The sequence below is a fragment of the Mesocricetus auratus genome, unplaced genomic scaffold, assembly GCF_017639785.1.
Source record: "Mesocricetus auratus isolate SY011 unplaced genomic scaffold, BCM_Maur_2.0 Super-Scaffold_100028, whole genome shotgun sequence".
Classification (NCBI taxonomy): Eukaryota; Metazoa; Chordata; class Mammalia; order Rodentia; family Cricetidae; genus Mesocricetus; species Mesocricetus auratus.
In genome coordinates, this window is record NW_024429209.1 from 1,564,763 (window position 1) to 1,585,605 (window position 20,843).

Genomic DNA, 20,843 nt, shown 5'->3' on the forward strand with positions numbered 1-20,843 from the left:
TCACGTCAGCCCGCCTCATCCCCCACTGGCTCCTGATAGGCTGCCCGAGCTGTCCGTCTCGGTAAAGAACCGTGCGCAGGCTCAGAAGGGCGGGGAACTCGCTGGGCGTCGGCGACTCGGAGCTGCTGGATCGGTCCGAGATGGTGAGTGTCCGTCCACCCAGGGCCGCGGCGGCGGCGGCCACCCCGCGAGAGGCGCGCGTCCTTCTCCAGCCAGGGTCCCGGGCGCTGGGCGTCGCCTCACGGGACCCGCAGTGTGGGCCTCTGGTCCCGGCCGAGGCCGAGCGACCGGATGCCACAGGCCCTCGACCGGAAGCCGGTCTGTTGAGGGGCCGCCCCGGAGGCCCGCCCTCTCGTTCGCCGGTAGCCTAGCATTGTTGGGCGACCCCAGCCAGCCTGGAGGTTTCCTGGGGTCCTGTAGACTGCAGGCACCGTAGGCGCTTCCCCCCTCCGTCTTCACACTTGGAGTCCAGAGGCCGTCGTCTGGGACCCCAGCTTGACTGCCGCCCGCGGGCTCAGTTTGGTGTGCGGTCAGGGACTGGCGGGTCCACCCTGCGGGATTCCAAAGCCGTCTGCCCACCTTTACAGAGTGGTGCTTTCCATCCTCACGGTAGTAATTAGTTAAAAGGCCGTTTCCAGAGTTAAAGCAAACCTCAATCTTAGGACTGGCATGATGGTGCACTCCTGAACTGGGCCCCAGCTCTGGGAAGGCTGAGATTTGCACTCCAAGGCCAGCCTGAGCTGACACGAGTCCCTGTCGCAAAACAAAAACTGTCATAGAAACTTTGTTTAGTTTTATGTGTATGAATAATTGTTTTGCCTGCATGTATATGTCTCTGCGCCATTAGGGTGTCTGGAGCTGGCAGATGCATAAGAAGGGGTCGGATCCTTTGGAACTGGATTGACCGGTGACTGTGAGCCACCATATTGGGTGCTGGGAGTCAAATTAGGGTCTTTTGGGAAAGCGTTCAATGCTTTTTAAGTACTGAGCCATCTCTTCATCTCCCAGAAAACTATTAAATACGCAGGAAACCGAGAAGGAAAACAGAAAGACATCACTTAGAGCACGTTTCTCAACCTGTGGGTTGAGACCCTTTGAGGTCGCATATCAGATATCCGCATTACAGTTCATAACAGTAGCAACATTAGTTATGAAGTAGCAATGAAAATAATTTTGTGGTTGGGGGGTCACACAACATGAGAACTGTATTAAAAGGTTGAAACATTAGGAAGGTTGAGAACCATTGACCTAGAGGCAACTACTTAGGCACATTGCTTATTGTTTTTATTTGCTGGAGCCGTCACCAACTATTCAATTGGGGGTTCTACATTACTCGTTATGCCGTAATGTCTCCACATCATCCCAAACAGTATTGCTGTCTTCACAACACTAACTGTAAAACCTTTTAATAAGGTGCTGGAAAGATGGGCTCAGCCATTAAGAGCATTTGTTGTTCTTGCCAAAGACGGGTTCAGTTCCCAGCACCCACATGTCGGCTTACAGTGGTCTGCAACTCCAATTCCAGATGTAATACTCTCTTCTGGCTTCTGCAGGCTCCTACATGTCACATATGTGTACACTTTAGCGCGCGTGCACGCACACACACACACAATACATAATTTAAAATTTTAGTAGTATATTCACAGTTTTAAGAAATGGATCTAAGTGGAAAATATGTTTCTCATCCATTACCAACTCCAGCTTCAGTCTCCTGAGGAACAGCCAGTTTCTTGTATATTTATACAAGCATGTGTGTGCCCTGTTTTTATACTGAAGTGGTAGCTTTCTATAATCACTACTGTGCTGTTGTTTGCACTCAGAATTGTTACAGACTTAGATTAACAAATGCACTCATGTAGCACTGTGATATACAGTCTTTTTTTTTTTTTTGGTTTTTCGAGACAGGGTTTCTCTGTGGCTTTGGAGGCTGTCCTGGAACTAGCTCTTGTAGACCAGGCTGGCCTCGAACTCACAGAGATCCACCTGCTTCTGCCTCCCAAGTGCTGGGCGCCACCAACGCCCGGCTGATATACAGTCTTTAAGAAGTGCATGTGGCTGCCTTCTTACTCTCCCAAGCTAAATACTGTTGACAGTTGGGTATGTTTCCTTCTGGATTTGTTTGGTATTGTAGGGGCTATTTTATTTTGTCCCTTTTATAGCCCAAGCTACTTCAATTTGCCATACCAAGGATGACCTTGAACTCCCAATCCTTTGTCTACCTCTTAAGTGCTAGGATTTTGGTTATACCCAGCAATATTTTTGTATTTATAGATAAGCTGTTTATTGCACAAGACTGGAACAATTTATGCATGTTTGCCCTAAGGTACTCATGTGTACAAACCTACACACATATAGACATCATTACAAAATAATAATTATATATGACATATACATATATTCATATATTTTCATTCATTTATTCTTCTGTTCACTTAAAAATATCTACCCTTGCCAGGCATGGTAGTTCACATCTTTATTACCAGCACTTGGGAAGCAGAGGCAGATGGGTCTCTGAGTTCAATGCTAGCCTGATCTACATAGTAAGGCCCTGTCTTAATGAAAAAAGTCAGGCAGAGGCAGGTGGATCTCTGTGAGTTTGAGGATCAGCCTGGTCTATAAAGCCAGTTCCCAGACATCCAGGGCTGTTACACAGAAAAACCCTGTCTCAACAACAACAACAACAACAAAAACTCATTACAAGAGATTGGATTTGAACCCTAGGATCATACACTCATACTTATTCCAAGCCTACTTCATTTTAAGGCTGCATAGTACCCTATGGCCATGTATACATTTACTTTACAGTTTCTTCTCCAGTGCTGTAGTAAACTGCCCTTGTTTCGACATTGATGCCAGTGTTTCTACAGTATAGTGTATATTGGTGGAAACTCCTCGTTAGCACAATTACATAAAATCATGCACACTTTTTGTTCTTTTTTTCTCCACTATGTAGCTGTTTTTCCCCCTTTCCTGTTCTTTTGTCACATGTGTATCTTTCAGGATGTTCGTGTTTGGTTCTTATTTAATGTCCAAAAGCATTTAATCATGTCATTATATCATCTTTATGATAAATTACTTTTATTTACTATATAATAGTTGGTAAAGTGTGTGTTATGTGTGTGTGTGTTGACAGGGTCTCAGTGTGGAGGACTAGCTGTCCAGGAACTTGCTATAGAGGCCAAGCCAACCTTGAACTCACAAAGTTTTACTAGCTCTGCGTCCTGAGTGCTGGGATTAAATGTGTGCACCACCATGCCCAGCCATGGTTGTACTATAATTTGGCTAATGATTTCTCTGGTGTACAAGCTAAGTTGTTTCCAGTTCTTAAGTCAAAGTCATAATTTTTGCTTGGTTTTTTAAAAATTTATTAGATTATTTCCTTATAATGATAATTTTCAAAATGGAGGCAAAAGGACCCAGTCCTTAAAGTTCTTACACTGTATTGTATTGCTTCCCTGGGAGGCTATTCACCTTAAGAGCTTTGCCTTAATGAGACCAGCATTAAAATAGTGCCACATTGTTATAACTTTTCATTTACAAGGAATGATGATCTTTTAGGTGTTTGTAATTTATCTTAGATTTATTTTCTACCTCTCATTGAACATGTTATTTTCCTTAATCATTTTGTATGATTTTTTAAAGTTATTTTTCTGTTAAATTTTGCTATGCTAAAGATAGAACTCAAGGTCTCATGCATGCTGGACATATATATGTTCTGTCATCTACCTTTGTTTTGAGACAGCCACCTTATTTATGTAGCTCGGGTAGACCTTCAGTGCACTGTGTAGCTCAGATTGGCCTGAACCTCATCAATTTTCCTAAACGCTAAGATACTGAGATACCAGGCGTGGTGGCACCAGACCCCACAAGCCCTGGATCTTTATTGATGCACACACATCTAGAGAACACATAGCGTTGTCTCCTCTTCACCTCTGCATAGAGTACATTTCTTTCACATGATTTAGCTTAATCGGGGGAGATAGAGATGGACTTAGTAGTTAAAAGTACTTGCTGCTTAATCATGAGGACTAATCTTTGAATACTAGCACTTGTGTTGGGCAGTTCACAGATACCTTTAATTTCAGACAGCTCCAAGGGGCCTGATGCCAAGACAAACAGAGGGCCTGGCATGTGCTGCCTGCAGTGACACACTTTATCCAACAAGTTCACACCTCTTAATCCTTCCCAACAGTCCACCACCGTGGAAATCAAGGATTCAACTAACTACAGCAACTTATCAAAGTGTTTCATTTGGGCTTATGGTTTCAGAGGGTTAGAGTCCGTGATGGCAATGCACAGGCATGGCAGCAGGAACAACTGTGAGCTTGTGTCTTCACCTGCAAATTGGAGGCAGAGAGACTAGGAGTGGCCTGAATCTCTTGACAGTTGTGAGCTGCCATGTGTTTGCTGGGAATTCAACCTCGGTACTCTGGAAGAGCAGCCAGTGCTCTTAACCACTGAGCCATCTTTCTAGCCCCGGCCTGAGTCTCTTGAAACTTCTTCCTATAAGATTATACATCCAAATACTCCTGAAAAAGTTTCACCAACAAGGGGCCAAATATTCACACATAACAGCCCATGGGGCCAATTTTAATTCAAGCCACCACATAAACATGTTACCTATTATTATGTATAGTGTTCTATCTACATGTATGCCTGCAAGCCAGAAGAGGGTGCCAGACGTCAGATGTTGAGTATGATGTTAGGGGGAGGCAGAGGCAGGTGGATCTCTGTGAGTTCAAGGTCAGCCTGGTCTACAGAGGGAGTTCTAGGCCAGCCAGGGCTATGCAAAACAAAACAAAACAAAAAAAAAAAAAAACCTGTCTTGAAAAACAACGATACTGAGTTCCACAGCCCCCATAGTAGTGACCTCTCAGGGAATGAAGCTAACATTTGTATTTACCTGCCTGTATGTATGAGAATCACATGTGTGCCTGGTACCCAAGGATGCCAGAAAAGTATGAATATGGGACTTGTGTTACAGGTAGTTGTGAATTGCCATTTGAGTGCTGGGAACTGAATGTAGGTCCTCTGCAAGTGCTGGGATTACAGACCTATAGCACAATTGGCTGACTAGATGTTTGTTTATTCATTTTTTTTCCTGCATCTGGCTTTCAAATGCTGGTGTTTATAGGTGGAACCCACAATGGCCAGCAAAAATGACTGTCTTGAAAAAATAAATCCAGTTTATAATTCCATGTTCTAAGTGGCTTTGTTTTCATAATCTCAAGATTTCTTGTTTCTAGGAAGTTGTAGCCACATGGAAAACACTTTTTGCATCTTAGTTGTTTTTGTGGAATATCATCTCAGACTTTGGAGGTGTTTTCATGGCCTAGTCTCTCAGCTAATGAGAAACATCACTTGCAGTGGATGTTTGGTGTCTTTCTTGCCCTTTCTTGCCCTTTCTTGGACATTTCTCTTCTATGTCTGCTTTTGCAGGTGGCACTGCAGCAGAAGTCTTGTAGCATTCCTTTTGTTCTTCGAGGTTGTTTCCATAGGATGGATTCCCGGTAGGGTGACTAGGACCCACCTATAATGTTTCTCTGTCATATCCAGAACAGCACCTAGCATGTAGTAGGAGGTCAGTAAGTCTGAAATGACCAGGATCTCAGACATGCATGTCACCCTGATTGTACTGTCCTCCACAGACCCAGCCCTGCCCTTTACACAGGTTCTAGATCTTGGAGGTATCAGGCTACTTGCCACTTTGTAGAGGGAGCCTCTGCCCATCCCTGCAGCATCTGGCACTATTCTTACAGGAAGTGGGTGATAGTGACTGGATTGTCAGCCTGTGCTTTCCAGAAAAACAAAACAATCCATTGTGCTATCTTCAGTTGTTCAGGAGCCCCCAGCCCTAGCCCTTTTGCCCCAGGAAACAGGAAACAGTTCTTTCTGCGAATGGCACCCCTGTTTCTAAAGACCATCTGGTTTTTTTGTTTGTTTGTTTGTTTTTAAGACATGTAGATCAGGTGGGCCTTGGATTCACAGAGATACACATGCCAGGCCCAACACTCTGCTTTTGAGGAGCTTGGTTAGATTTTGAACCTCTGGAGAAGGTGCCCTGAGAGAAAGTGTACAAGACCAGGTTCCCAGCCATGGGGCGAGGAAGGACAGTTAGGCTTCTGTTTATGGGCCCTCCTCTGCTGACCACTATGGAGACTGAGTAATTAGACACAGTACCTGATACATATCTCACAGAAGCAGTCAAGGGCTTGAAGAGTTGGAGCAAGATCATTGATCATAGGGTTCATAGAAGAGGCAATGTCTTAGTTGGCCTGGAAGACTATTGGATTTCAAGAAGAAGTCTTGTAAGATTTTGGTTTCCTTTTTTAAAGTGGGTTGGGGAGAGCCAGATGTGGTGGTGCACACCTTTAATCCCAGCACTCAGGAGGAAGGCAATCTCTGAGTTTGAGGCTAGCCTGAACTACGTAGTGAGTTCCAGGAAAGCCAGAGCTATGTAGAGACCCTGTCTCAAAAACAACAAAAAATATAGACAAGAGATGTGACTGTGCAGATGGAGAGTAGATGGGAAGGTAAAGTCTAGAAGTGACAAGTTAGAAGCATGTATGACAAAGAGTCTAGACAGTGTTGGCAAGTTCCATGTGCTAGGACATCCTACCTTGAGCAGTTTTTGGATAATCAGAATTAGTAAGCTCCTTCCTAAGGCACATTTTCTGTGCCTATATGCCAAATGTTACTCTGTCTAGGATGACAGATTAAGTCACCAGGTTTATTGTGGACTTATTTTGCTCCTTTGAAATATTTTCATTTGTGATGTTTGAGCCACAAGTAACAAAGTGCCTCTTTCCTGTTAGAAACTATTTAGGGTTTTGTTTTGTTTTGTTTTTCAAATCAGAGGACTGTACCATGTGTGTGAGTCACGGGTGTCTGTACTCCAGAAATAGTGTTTGTAGTCTGTTCTCAAATAGCTGATAGGCAGGGAGGGTAAAGAGCAGTGCTCCTCACAGCTGGGGCTGAAGCTCTAGATGCTAGTGGGGCCTAAGGAGTACTCTACATGGTCTTTGCCTGGGTAGCTTTGGGGCAGTGCCAAATGTTTGGGTGTTACTTGCTTGTTAGATGAATGTGTCATTCATTTGCTGGGATATAAAGACCTAATTTTGGTCTCCTTTTTCTGGCAGGCAGAGGTGGAGGAAACACTCAAGAGACTTCAGAGCCAGAAGGGAGTGCAAGGAATCATCGTGGTGAACACAGAAGGTAGGCCCCTCAATCCATGGCCTACACTCAGGAAGGCCTCCAGAAAACAGCTCCACACCACACATGGCATTGCCCGTCCTCGGTACCTTCATAACCAGATTCATTCTAGTCTTGTCTTAAACATTTCCAAAGTTCTGGTACTATTCTTGGGATTTTTTCCTCCCCTCTCTTTTGAGAGGTCTTGCTGTGTAATCTAAGTTGTCCTGGCACTCAACGATGCTCCTGCTTCCACCTCTCACATGCTAGAGTTATAGGCATGCACCACTTGTCATAGAAATCTTAATTTAAGCCAGGTGGTGGTGGAGTGTACCTTTAATCCCAGCACTTGGGAGGCAGAGGTAGGATCTCTGTGAGTTCGAGGCCAGTCCGGTCTACAAATCGAGTTCCAGGAAAGACTCCAAAGTTACAGAGAAAAACCCCATCTCGAAAAACAAAAAAATCTTAATTTAGTAAATAGGAATTTTTTTTTCTCAGTTTCACTGCACTGACAGGTCACAGCTGCCAGGAATCCATGCTGTTTTCAGCCCTTGTGAAAAATCTATTTCTCATGTGACAATCATTTACTTTTGTTTTTGAAATAAAGTCTCATTGTCCTCAATTCACAGAGATTCCTTTGCTTTCTGGGTGCTGGGATTAAAGTGTGCACTGTCAGAACCAGGATCACTGTGTTTAAGGCCAGCCTAGGCTACATAGTTCCAGGACAACTGTCTCAGAAAAAAAAATCACAAAAAAAAAGTGTTTTCCATCACACCTGACTGTTGTTAACGCTTTTAAAACATGTTTATCTTGAGGTTTTGTTTTGCAGATTTCACTTAAGCAAAAACTTTTTTTTTAAGCACAAAGAATTGAACCCAGGCTTCATACCCACTAAGAAGTACTTTACCACTGAAATTCTCCTTCAGCCCCTTCAAGCAAAAGTGCCAGTACAATTTATTTAATATTTTTTGAGGCAGTATCTTCCTTTGTAGTTTGGACTATCCTAGAACTCATTTTGTAGCCCAGGGCGGCTAGAATTTATGGCATTCCTTCTACTTGAGTCTGTCTTTGCTCGGGTTACAAACTTGAGTCACCATGACCAACTAGGTGCGGTGCTGATTAATCTATGTTGTTGCTACTCTTGTGTGCTCACTAAATGGGTGTTGTGCGTCCATCTGTGTTAATTCTGCTGTTTTTGTAGGTAATTATCAGTTGGTTTCTCTGTGCCCAGAGCTCTTTTAGGGAATGAGCTTACTTGAATGGCTAGTAAGATGCGGATGGTGATTGTACCTGCACAAGAGGTGTGTGAAGGGAACTAGCAGAAAACACCTGCATTGTACCAAATCTGAGGACAGGTGCTTTATTCTTTCAAGCAACCTATTGTCTCTATTTAGTGATGAAATTGGAATTTAGAAATTTAATGATTGCTTCTTATTTCAAAGCCAAGACCTTTTCTAAGATTTATTTTTATTTTCTGAATGAGGGTTTTGCCTGCATATAAGTATGTACCATGTGTGTTCAGTGCATGAGGCCAGAAGAGAGTGTTAGATCCCCTAGAACTCTAGTTACAGAAGGTTGTGAACTGCCATGTTGGTGCTGGGACTCGAACCCAGGACTTCTGGAAGAGCCGTCTCTCTCTAGTCTGCAGAGCCAGGATATAAACCTAAGTGAGTGGACCTGAGTGGTCTGCTGACCATGGCAAAGGCTGTGCTTTCTGAGCCTCTGTCCTGCTTCTCCCTGCCTGCCTGCAAGGATAGCCTCAGCAATTCACTTACACCTGTAAACCTATATGTCTGTATACATGGTTGTAAAGATTAACTCAAACTGAGCAGTGTAAAGTACCTTACACTCCATTGTCACCCTCATTGCTGACCCCTACAGCACTTGCTTAGGTAAAGTTCTTACCTAGACAGGTTACTTTGCTGGGTTTGAAGGCAGCCACCATATGCTTCATGCCTCTAGGCCACAGTGTTTCCCAAACTAATTGTTTATTCTTGATGCTTTCATTTGTTGTATGTGCACACTAGTCCACCATTATGTGCAAACACAGGGGAGCAAACACAGATTGCCATATTTGCATGAGTCATCACTCACAGGGTTTGGAGAGAGAGTTTCAGGTAGCCCACGCTGGCTTTGCTCGCTCTCTCTTTCTCTCTCTCTCTCTCTGTCTCTCTCTCTCTCACACACACACACACATACACACAGTGTTTGGAGACAAGGTTTCAGGTAGCCCAATTGGTTTTGAACTTAATCTGTAAGCTTCTTCTACCTTCCAAGTGCTAGTGTAAGATTCCAGGTGTGGGCCACAACTCTTGTCATTTTAGAGATTTTGTTTGTTTTTAAACTTTTTTGTTTGTTTTTGTTTTTCAGACAAGGTTTCACTGTGTAGCCGGGTTTTCCTGTAACTCACTTGGTAGAGCAGACTGGCCTGAACTCACAGAGAATCTGCCTGCCTCTGCCTCCTGAGTGCTGGGATTAAAGGTGTGCGTCTGTCTTTTATCTATTGACAATTTCATGTGTTCAGTGTGTCTTGATTGTACCCATGTCCAGCTATGTCCTTCCCATCCCCAACCCCCAACACCACTGACTATCTCCCCTCACATCTCATGTACTTTTAAAATTTTTGTTTTGTAACCCACTGAGTCTAACTAGCACTGTCTACTGGAATGTTGTTGCCTGCCCTTAAAGGCTTGGACCTGCGCAGGTGACCAGAGCAGTAGTGAGCTAGTAAGTGCAATGGCCATGTCACGTCCCGAGGGCGGCATTCCACAGCAGTCTTGACAGCTCCGGCTCTCCGCATCCTGTCTACCCGTCTTCCCTGATGTACCCTGAGCACTCAACAGCCACATATGCTCAGCACTTGACAAGCTGGTTATCTACAATGCTGCCCACTGTAGAAAGGTTTTTTTGGTCAAGGCTGAGAGGAGCACTAGTCTGTGGGTATAAACAAATATTTAGAAGGCAGTTTGGCAACATGTTCAGTTAGCAAAATAAACATAGTAATATCTTACCTAAGGTTTACAATCTCCCAAACCATGCATTTTTGAGCAGATTTGTAGTACCAAACATGAATTTCCTTGTGTGGAGCAGGCCTCAGATCTAAGCAGAAAATGGTTATCCCCATAATCTCCATGCCACTATTAACACCAGTAGACACATCTTGCCTGGCATGCATTTAAAACTCTTGTTTTAAAATCTACAGCTTGGGACTAGAGATGTAGCTCAGTTGATTGAGTGCTTGCCTAACATTCAGGAAACATTGAGTGCAACTCCTAGCAACAAATATAGTGGGTAAGGTGACACAACATGTAATCCCAGCTGACGCTATCATTCAATTTTAAAACAAAAAGCTAGGCATGGTGGCACACAACCTTAACCTCAGTACTCAAGTGGCAGAAGCAGGCAAATCTCTGAATTAAAGGCCAACATGTTCCAGGTAGTAAGTACTAGGCTAGCCAGGACTACACAGTAAAACCCCATCTCAAAAACACAACAAAACCTTACCAAAAAAAGGCCAAAAGACAAAAATTAAAACTAACCTGCTAGCAAATACAAAAATAATACAAACCATTCTTTAGGGCTGGGAAAAGGTAAGTATCTACCAAGACAGGCATTGCTGCTGAATCAGCAGTTCAGCTGTGAAAGGACCATGAAGGCAAGATCTTGTCTGAGTCACTACTGGAACTCTTGCTGTCCATCCAGCACAGGCACTCAACTGGAGGCAATGGTGTTTGTTAAATGAAAAGGCTCAACCAGTGGTAACATTAGCCTGGATTTGAAAATTCCACACTGACGAATATGTTCTGAGATAGCCTACTAGAGGAAAAAGCAAACTTTGAACACGTTTGCTTCCCTTTTCCTTCCATTACTAATCATGGTAATGTCACTCTAATAGCATGGTGGGAAAGAGTAGGTTTCTAGTTACCATTGCACTTGAACAGCTATGTGTGAATGGAGTATCAATACCTCCTGAAATCAGGAGCCAGTCTTGGAGAGAGCTTCAAGAACCTATCCAAAAGACAGTGGGGAGAGCTCCAGCAGAGTCTCGTAGGCCCAGCTCTGGCCTCTGTATTGTGTAGACAGGTGGCTAGCTGACAGACTAGGGCATCAGACCCCAGTGTGCCAAGGCTGCAAACAGCTTCTAGGTGTGAGTAGGCCAAGGAGTTGGCTGCTGAGATGGCTACAGCTGACAGTCTTGCATCATTTAAGTTTATTCTTTGACCTTAGGTATGTTTTTACCCCTACTTAGTATGCACCTTCTACTGTTCCTAGTGTCACCCTCCTTCCAAGACCAACTCAGATTCTCATCTTTGAAGAAGCTAAGTTCTAGGACTGGAGAGATGGCTCAGCAGTTAAGAGTACTTACTGCTGTTTGGAGAGGACCCATGGTAGTTTACAACCACCTGTAACTCTGGTTCTGGGGGATCTGATCCCTCTTTTAACCTCCACAGGCTCCTGCATGTACACGGTGCATATTACACACACACAGACACATGTGCACACACTCAGGAATATGCACATAAACATAAATATTTTAGAAAAAGCAGCAGCAAAAATCCTTATCCATTGTGCTAGTATTATCTGCAATGTCTGTATTCAAGAGGAGGATCATAGCAAATTCCAAGCTATTCCAGTTCACATTATGAGTTGTAGGTCAGTCAAGGTATATAATGAGACCCTGGTTCAAAGAGTTGGGGGGTGAGCTGTGGTAGGCAATTTTTTAAACCATAACCCATTTTACCGACAAGAAAGTTGAGATAGAGATCAAGCAGGCACCTGGCATGGTAGCACCAGCCTGTAATCCCAGCACTTGGTAGATAGTAGCCCAAGAGAGTCATCATCAGCTACATGGTGAGTCTAAGGACAGCCTGAATTGAAACCTGGGGCTCCGAAAAACAGGGGCGGTGTGGGTCAGGCTGACTAAGTGATGTACCTAGGTTGAATGAAGTTGCCTAATACTAATAGGCCATCTGTAAGGAGTATGGACTTTTGTCCTTGTTTGAAATTCTTCTGAATCTTGGTTCTTGCCCTCCCTCCCTCCCTCCCTCCCTCCCTCCCTCCCTCCTTTCTCTCTCTCTCTCTCTCTCTCTCTTTCTCTGAGTGAGCCACTATTGGTTAAGTTTGCTGGCCCCTTTACATTTGCCTACTTTATATATAACCAAACTCATTGTTACCTGAGCCACTAAAAGTAAATAAACCCCAGAAGCAACTAAAATAACAACATCAGTAGATGCTTAACATGTTAACTACAGATGCTAGTGAGCAAATGAGACTAGGTCATGCTCCAAGGGAACTTACTGTGGGTAAAATGTCTACTTTCCTAATAATGTGGTGTTGGGATTATAACTACTCTAAAGAACAAAATACATGGTACTGGGATGTCATCAGACTTGAGGGTCCTTCCTCTAGGATCATCCAATTGTGGACAGATTATACAGTTATAGTAGGTAGCAGTCACACTATCACCCTCAGAAAGGTGCAGCTGTGAAGAGGCCTCATGGGGCTCGGGTGTGCACATTGTTGCCATCTAGGACCCAAATAGCAGCACAGCACTTAGGCCCCACATCATCACCCTAAAGGTAAATGACTACTGTAACTCATTCTTGTGGCTTTACTTGACTTACAAAAAGTCTTTCCTGCTCCGCTGCTTCACATGTGTCTGGTGCCCTAATAAAGTAGGTTGAATGCCTGTCTTTGACTAATCTCTAAGCTGGTCACTTGTTGGCCAGATTCAGAATCCTGGGCCCATGTCTTGCTACTTGGATGTGAAGAGTTACTTATACCACATTCTTAAGTGTCACAGTCACCTCCAGACTTCTCTTGGATGGAGCCTTCTGACAGGTCACAGCCAATTCCAGGCACCTGATGACCCAATGTGGTCATCAGATTAGGCCACATTCCTCACCTCCATGATAGTAGGACACCTAGTAATGTCCATTTAATTGTTCAATCTTCAAAAAGAAACTTGATACACAATGATGGTCATTGGCTGGGTAATTATACCAGTAAATCCTAGCCTAAGCATCTGGCAATAGGGGAATGTTGAATCTAGGGACTGTCTTACTTCATGGACTCTGTATTTTGTTGTGTTGTGCTATGTACTGGACCCAGGTCTCAGACACACTAAGTACTCTATCACTGGACTATACCTCCAACACCTTAGTGGGCTCTTTCAAAGACAGCAGTGTTGCTTAGATTAAAAACCCACTGGAAGCCGGGCGTTGGTGGTGCACACCTTTAATCCCAGCACTCGGGAGGCAGAGGCAGGCGGATCTCTGTGAGTTTGAGGCCAGCCTGGTCTACAAAGTAAGTTCCAGGACAGCTTCCAAAGCCACAGAGAAACCCTGTCTCGAAAAACCAAAAAAAAAAAAAAAAAAAAAAACCAAAAAAACAAACAAACAAAAAAACCACTGGAGTGGGGAGGCATCTTCATGTATACACGGTTACAGCTGAGCACCAAGTCCGCCCCGCTAAGAACAATAATGTGTCTGGTATATCGGGCACAAGCTGACCTCTTTTTCTTCCTCCTTTTCAGTCTCTTCTTTTTGAGACAGGGTCTCACTGTGTAGCCCTAGTCAGCCTTGAACCCAGGGATCTGCTTGACTTTGCTTCCCAAGTGATGACTGAGTTCAAGCTTTTAAGAGTTGCACACCTCTCCTTTTATTGCTTGAACCCAGTCAGGCAGGGTGGTCCTGGGAAAGGAGCATAGAGTTGAACCAAGCCTACACTTAAATCCTTATCATTTGTGTACCTATAGGCAGGTCACCCCATTATTCAGTTCTCCTGTTACCTGGTAGCCAATGAAGATGGTGATACCATCCACAGAGGCTCTGGGCCTTACAATGGCATACAAGGTCAGCACTGTGCCTATCATATAACAAGCCTTCTGTAAATAGTAGCATTGGTTGTTAACTGCCAGCCCAATATTCTAGAAATAGGGATGTGAGGTGAGACCCTGAATAGAAAGAGGCTCTCATAAATTGCTTGGCTTCCATTTTGTCTTCCCACAGGCATTCCCATCAAGAGCACCATGGACAACCCCACTACTACACAATATGCCAACCTCATGCACAACTTCATCTTGAAGGCAAGGAGCACTGTGCGTGAAATTGACCCCCAGAATGACCTAACCTTCCTTCGAATTCGCTCCAAGAAAAACGAAATTATGGTTGCACCAGGTAAGGGCTCTTGCACCTCCATGTTTAGTTTCAGAACAATAGCAGGTTCCCTGGTGGCTTATCTGGAAAGTGTGGCACATTATCTCCACAGCTTCAAGGTAGGCCGTGGGGGTGGGAAGAGTGTCTAGGTGGTATCCACCACCAGATTTTCAGCAGGCCTCACATGGGAATTGTAGCTTCATGAGGGAGAAAGACACATTAACACTGAATCATTCTCAACTTGGTGAGAATTCCTTAAGAATTTGGGATATGGAAGGGTTGATCAGGTCTGCCTGGGCAATCAACAAAGATTTCTCAGAAGCAGGATGTTAGAGCTGAATCTTAAGGGCCAGGAAAATGAGTCATAGGGGTGGAAAAGTTATTTGTATATGAAAAAGAATTTATAGTCCTGTTTCCAACCCATGCAGCCAACTCCCCACCAGCACTGGAACAGATTGCTGTTTTGTCTCATCGGTGAAAAGTTTGTCGGGGCAATACAAATATGCCTGTGTTTAGACCTTAGGATCATTCTCAATATAATGAGATGCTCACTCTTGGAGGAGCCCAGAAGGATGAGAACTGCAGAGGGGAAAGCATAGGGTTGCCTCCTACTCTGCCTGATCTAACTCAAACTCATAGACTAGAGTGACTGACAGGTTCTACAAGACTATTTTTTCTTTTTTTTTTTGGTTTTTCGAGACAGGGTTTCTCTGTGGCTTTGGAGGCTGTCCTGGAACTCACTTGGTAGTCCAGGCTGGTCTCGAACTCACAGAGATCCACCTGCCTCTGCCTCCCGAGTGCTGGGATTAAAGGTGTGCGCCACCAACGCCCGGCTTCAAGACTATTTTTTCTTTAGTTACCACCCTCCCTGTCTTTTCAGCCAAGCCATGGCTGGGACATGCATGAAGTCTCACATGGTGGTGCCTCGGGTTGTGAACAGCTTGTCCATGAAGGAGGGTGTGAGAAATGAGTCTTGGGTCCAACTTAGAAGGAGCCTCAAACTCGAAACTCAGCTATGTGGATCTGATCCTGGGAGTAGAGGTGCTTAGGGCAGGAAGTGATGATTAGGAGTTGGAGTGCAGGGTGGTAGTGGCGCACACCTTTAATTCCAGAACTTGGGAGGCAGAGGCAGGGGGATCTCTGAGTTGGAGGCCAGCCTGGTCTACAAAGTGAGCTCCAGGACAGCTTTCCTGCTCCATGTCCCTAAAACTGGTATTGGGAATCATCTTTCCATTTAGTAATCAGTGGGACACCTAGAAACTCAGTATAAAGGACAGATGACACGGTGTCATGGAGACAAACACTTGGTAAACAGTGTCTCTCCACTTAAAGCTCCATAGATGTCTGAAGTCCTGATCATGCAGGTCTTAGCTCAGTGTAATAGCACCTCCAGTTTGTCCTTGGGGACTCACGGACATTCAGCACCCCTGAGGGTGGTTGGTGCTTGAGATCTCATTGGGTTCATGGGCTCAGTGGTTCCAATAGTCTCATCAGTGGAGATAAATGGCCAGACCCTCACGTGGGCAGCATACGGAGAGGTACAAGGAGTACACGTGCTGGCTGTGACCTGGCTGGCAGTCAGTATGTCTCACACACTCACACTCAAGTTATGCTAAAGGTTGTGTGACACGTTAACCATAAACAGTGGTGTTTCTTGGAGCTACCACACTGCTGCAATTCCCTTCCTTTTCACACACCATCCTCCTGCTAGAGCGTGCCATCTTTCCTTATTGCCTGGCTGACTAGCTACTTAGCTACATTTCCACTGTTTTCTATTTTCCACAGTAAGTTCTAAGAGGGCAGGAACTTGTAAGCACAAATATGTTAAACAGGTAGCTTTTGTTGTTGTTCTGGCTGTTGTGGAACTCACTATGTAGACCAAGCTTACCTTGAATTCAGATGTCTACCTGCCTGTGCCTTCCAAGTGCTGGAATCAAAGGCATATTCCCCCATGCCTGACCCCAATATGGCTTTAATTTCCTCCCATTGAAGATATCCCTTGTCAGGCTGGATTCGGTAGAGGGGTGGAGTTAAGGGTGCCTGGGATATGCATGTGCATGCAGTGGTGGTGGAGGTCAGAAGAGGGCACCAGATCCCTCTGGAACTGGAGCAACAACATTGCGAGCTGCCATGTGAATGCTACAACTAATCGCAGGCCCTCTACAAGAGCAGTAAGTACTCTTCACCAGTTACTGAGCTGTCTCTCCAGCTCATGGGATGAAATCAGTAGTACATACTACTTTGTGTACCTAGTTTTATGTGGTCAATACAGAAATTCTGGGTTTGGAGCCGCAGAGGTAGTAGAATGCCTGAGGATTGCTTCAGGGCAGCCCCAGTGTGGATCAGGTCTCACTGAGACTTGTGTCTCGCCACGCAGTGTGAGCAGACTGGAGAGAAGGAAGGAAAAGGTTCAGTCTCTCTTACTCACATAAATGGACTGCTTACAGCTTCCCAGGCCATATCTTAGGTATTTGATTTATTAACCTCACTATTTGATACAGTGCGAACAACCATTACTACCACATCCCTGGCTGTCCAGATGGCTGAGCCAGTAAAGGCTCTTGCCGCCAAGCCTGGCCACTTGAGCTTGAGCCCTAGAACCCACATGGTAGAAGGTTAGCCACTTTTGAAAGTTCCTGCAAGAACCACTCTTCTGACTTCTACCTGCATACTACAGCATGTGCTTGCACACACAGTAAAATTTAAAATGTAAAACACGGTCTCCCACAGGGTACTTAATGTGGTATTATAGAATTTAGAGTTTGATAGCCTAGTTTTGTTGATTGTTTTTGCTGTTAGCTTGTTAATTATGTATACAGTTTCTTTCTTTCTTTCTTTTTTTTTTTTTTCTTTTTGGTTTTTCAAGACAGGGTTTCTCTGTGGCTTTGGAGCCTGTCCTAGAACTAGCTCTTGTAGACCAGGCTGGTCTTGAACTCACAGAGATCCACCTGCCTCTGCCTCCAGAGTGCTGAGATTAAAGGCGTGTGCCACCAGCGCCCGGCTTAGTTTCTTCTTCTTTGAGACAGCCAGTTGTTATGGGTTTACCAGTAAAATGATAGACCACTGACAACTGCCTAGAGTGATTCTGGGGTTCATTTAGGTGTCACTGGAGAAAATTTATTCATGACAGAGCTAAATACTGGCATAAAGACACAGTCGCATGCCCAGAAATTAATGGCAATTTCTATATACCTGTAGAACCTGCAGTCTTTGTCATCAAGATCAGGGCTTCTGGCTTGGAGAGATGGCTCAGTGGTTAAGAGCACTGGCTGCTCTTTCAGAGGTCCTGAGTTCAATTCCCAGCAACTACATGGTAGCATACAACCATATATAGTGGGATCTGTTGCCTTCTTCTGGCATAGAGGTGTTCATGGAGATAGAGCACTCATATACATAAAATAAATATTTGTTTTTAAAAAATCAGAGTTTTCATGTCCTGAGACCATAGTTTCAAACCATGCCGCACATGGCTTCACCCTCACCAGGTCTGAGGCACCTGTTAAGTTCAGCAAAGGTTCAGTTGGCATGCTGTGTTGAACAGAGTACCTGTGTCTAAAGTCCATAAATGAGGTATTTACAAGACCCTGGGTTAGTCCTTTAGTACCATAAAATACTGATCCAAAAATGATCAAAATCTGAGTTTTGCCTAGACAGACAGTACTTTGCCCTGTTTTTTTGCTAAATGAAGCCTCTCATCTCTATGATTCATGAGACTGTATTACTAGAAACGCTTCAAAGCAAATAACTTCCTGTGACCTATCAAAATGTTGTTCTTCAGGGGTTGGGGGCATACGTTGTAGAAGGTAGAAATCAGTCACAGGCCAGGGTTATCAGGATGAACTAAGGCAGTGGTTTTCAGCCTTGCTAATGCTGCAAACCTTTTAATACAGTTCCTCATGTTGAGGTGACCCCAACCATGAAATTATTTCATTGCTACTTCATAACTCTAATTTTGCTACTGTTATGAATAGTAATATAAATATCTGATATGCAAACTACAAATGGATCACCATCCACAGGCTGAGAATCACTGAACTAAGGCTCCCATCATATTGAAATCTCATTTATACTAATGTATGTGTGTGCACACACTCAAGTGCAGAGGTTAGAGTACAACCCTTAGGACTTGGTTGTTTGTACCATGTGTCCTGGGGCTCAACCCTCAGATTATCAGGCTATCTTGCTTATTAATAAAATCTTACCTATTAATAAAAATGAAAGAGCATGCTGTAAAATGTCCAACTTTACAGCTGACCCTGCACGTGAAGACTCATTTTCTAGCAACCACTTGGCAGGAGTCCATAAATAAATTTGTAGGTTATCTCCTATTCCCAGCTGTGGAAAAAAACCTGCCACTGATGCGCTTCTCAAAGTTTTCTTCTTCCAGCCTTACATGCTTAGTGTTTAAGGAGCTGTTATCTTTCTCCTGGCTTATATTTAGTGATCTATTTTTCTGTTTTTTTCTTTTTCAGATAAAGACTATTTCCTGATTGTGATTCAGAATCCAACTGAATAAGCCACTATCTCAGCTTCCTGTGTCATTCCTTAATTTAAGGTCCCCCAAGAAGTTAAATCATGTCAGTGGGCACGTGGTGGTTGCCTGAGAGCCCATGTAGACCATGTCATTGATCAAGGGTAGCTCTTTCTACCCCAACAAGGACTGTCTGGTGACCCAGTCAGTTCGTAGGAAAGCTTGGTTCTCATTTCCAGGGTTAGGAGTTAGAGCTTATGATAAGCCCACACCCAGCTTCCTTTTGACCTTGAGTTCACTTTGTCACCCTTGGAAAGCCTGTTTTTCTTTAACTAAAAATAACTTCAAAACCTGCCTGGCTGTTGTGTTTTTACTAGATTTGAAAGGTCTGTTCTTTTGTCGGTACATGGTCAGCTGTCCAAATCCATGGCCTCTATTCCCTGGCAGGTTTTCATGGTCTCTTGGCCTGTTCCTCATTGCACCTGTGGGATACGTCCTGAGTAAGCCTTGGTATGTATTGGTTGGTACCCTGGTTCCTGGGCCTCTTTACCCCCTTCCTTAGACACCTATTTGATCAAATCCTACTCCTGCTGCTGATTTTCTGTTGCACTGCTCTGAGCGAAGAAGAAAGTGCTGTCTACCAAGTATCCACAATGCACCTGGTGTATCTTAGGTGCTCACATCATTGTGTTAAAACTGCCTGAGAGCTGGGGAATTAAGAGTAATGCAGGAGGGATGAACAGGTAGTTTCCAGGATCTCATGGCTGGGAGCAGAGGTCTGTAGGTAGCCTGCTCTTTGCACACTGTCTTTCTCAGAAACTGACCCTGTTTTTCCCTGGCAAGCTCATTCTGGGTGGTCATCCTTCCACCCATCCTTCCATTATGTGTAAGGTGGCGGGATCCTTACCAGGAGGCCTCCCCAAGGCTTTAGACTACCCACTCTTCTGGGCCTCACCACCTGAAAACCACCTGTATTTGCCATTACACTTTTGTCTTCCGTTCCTTGTTGCATAGAAAAAAGACTAGTGCATGCAGCTTTCTAATTCTAGTGGGTCATACACTGAATTAGGAGAATACACTAAGAAGTAAAAACTGCAATGTTCAGGAGCTGGAGCAATTGCTTTGCATCTGAGTGCACTGTTCTTGCAAAGGACCCAGTTTCAGTTCCCAGCGTCTATGTCAAGCAGCTCATAACCACCTTTCACTGACTCCAGCTACAGGGAATGCCACACCCTCCATTGGCCAAAATGGGCACCTGTACTCATATGCACATATTCACACACAGATATGCACATAATTAAGAATCTTTTTTTTTAAGTGTTCCAAAGGGTTATGGTTGGGACTTAGTTAGGAGAGCACTCACCTGGCATGTGCAAGGCCCTAGATTCAATCCCCAGGATTCCATAAACAGCATGCATCTAGTTAGAGTTATGAAACTCTGCCTTTTTAAAAAAAGATTCAGAATTAATGAAAAGAGACTGAATTTGAAAGCAAGCAAGGAGAGTTGTATGTGAGAGTTTGGTAAGAAGAAAGGGTAGGGAAAATGATGTAATTGTAACCTCAAAAATAAAAGAAATGAAAAAGGTTTGGGACTAGAGAGATGGCTCAGCTATTCAGAGAACCTTGGGCTCTTACAGAGGACCCAATTTCAGTTCCCAGCACCAAGGAGTACAGTTCACAAATCACACACACACACAGGTAAAACTTCAAGAGTTTGGAGCCTGGCCCAGGAGGGTGAGGGATGAGGCAGGCACAGATGATAAAAGCACTTTGCCACCAAGCCTGATAGCCTGAGTTTGATTTCTGGAACCTACATGTTGGAAGAGAAAACCAACACCTGAGCTGACCACCTCATAGCTGCTATGGCACACATACCCCACAAATACATTTTTATTTTTGTGTGTATACATGTGTAGATCCAAGGGTGGGGCCTGACCCAGTTGTCCCTGCCCTACCTGGCTCAAATCTGCTGACTGAAAAAGCCAACTTAAAAACTGTCCTGACTCCTTCAGATGGGTGTGATA

At 44.3% G+C, this 20,843-nt stretch overlaps 1 protein-coding gene across 1 annotated transcript; it reads left to right on the plus strand.

Moving 5' to 3' along the window:
• Dynlrb1 (dynein light chain roadblock-type 1) lies at positions 1–19,173 on the plus strand. Its single transcript, XM_005084637.4, has 4 exons — positions 1–143; positions 7,140–7,215; positions 14,202–14,369; positions 18,821–19,173. The coding sequence occupies exons 1-4, from the start codon at positions 141–143 to the stop codon at positions 18,862–18,864; spliced, it is 291 nt and encodes a 96-aa protein (XP_005084694.1). The 5' UTR covers positions 1–140; the 3' UTR covers positions 18,865–19,173.
• The last annotated feature ends 1,670 nt before the right edge of the window (positions 19,174–20,843 follow it).

Bases quoted from the DNA above. Each gene is read 5' to 3' on its own strand.
- Dynlrb1 (XM_005084637.4), top strand. The intron at 7,216-14,201 runs GTAGGCCCCTCA...GTCTTCCCACAG, and splicing joins CATCGTGGTGAACACAGAAG to GCATTCCCATCAAGAGCACC. The intron at 14,370-18,820 runs GTAAGGGCTCTT...TTTCTTTTTCAG, and splicing joins CGAAATTATGGTTGCACCAG to ATAAAGACTATTTCCTGATT.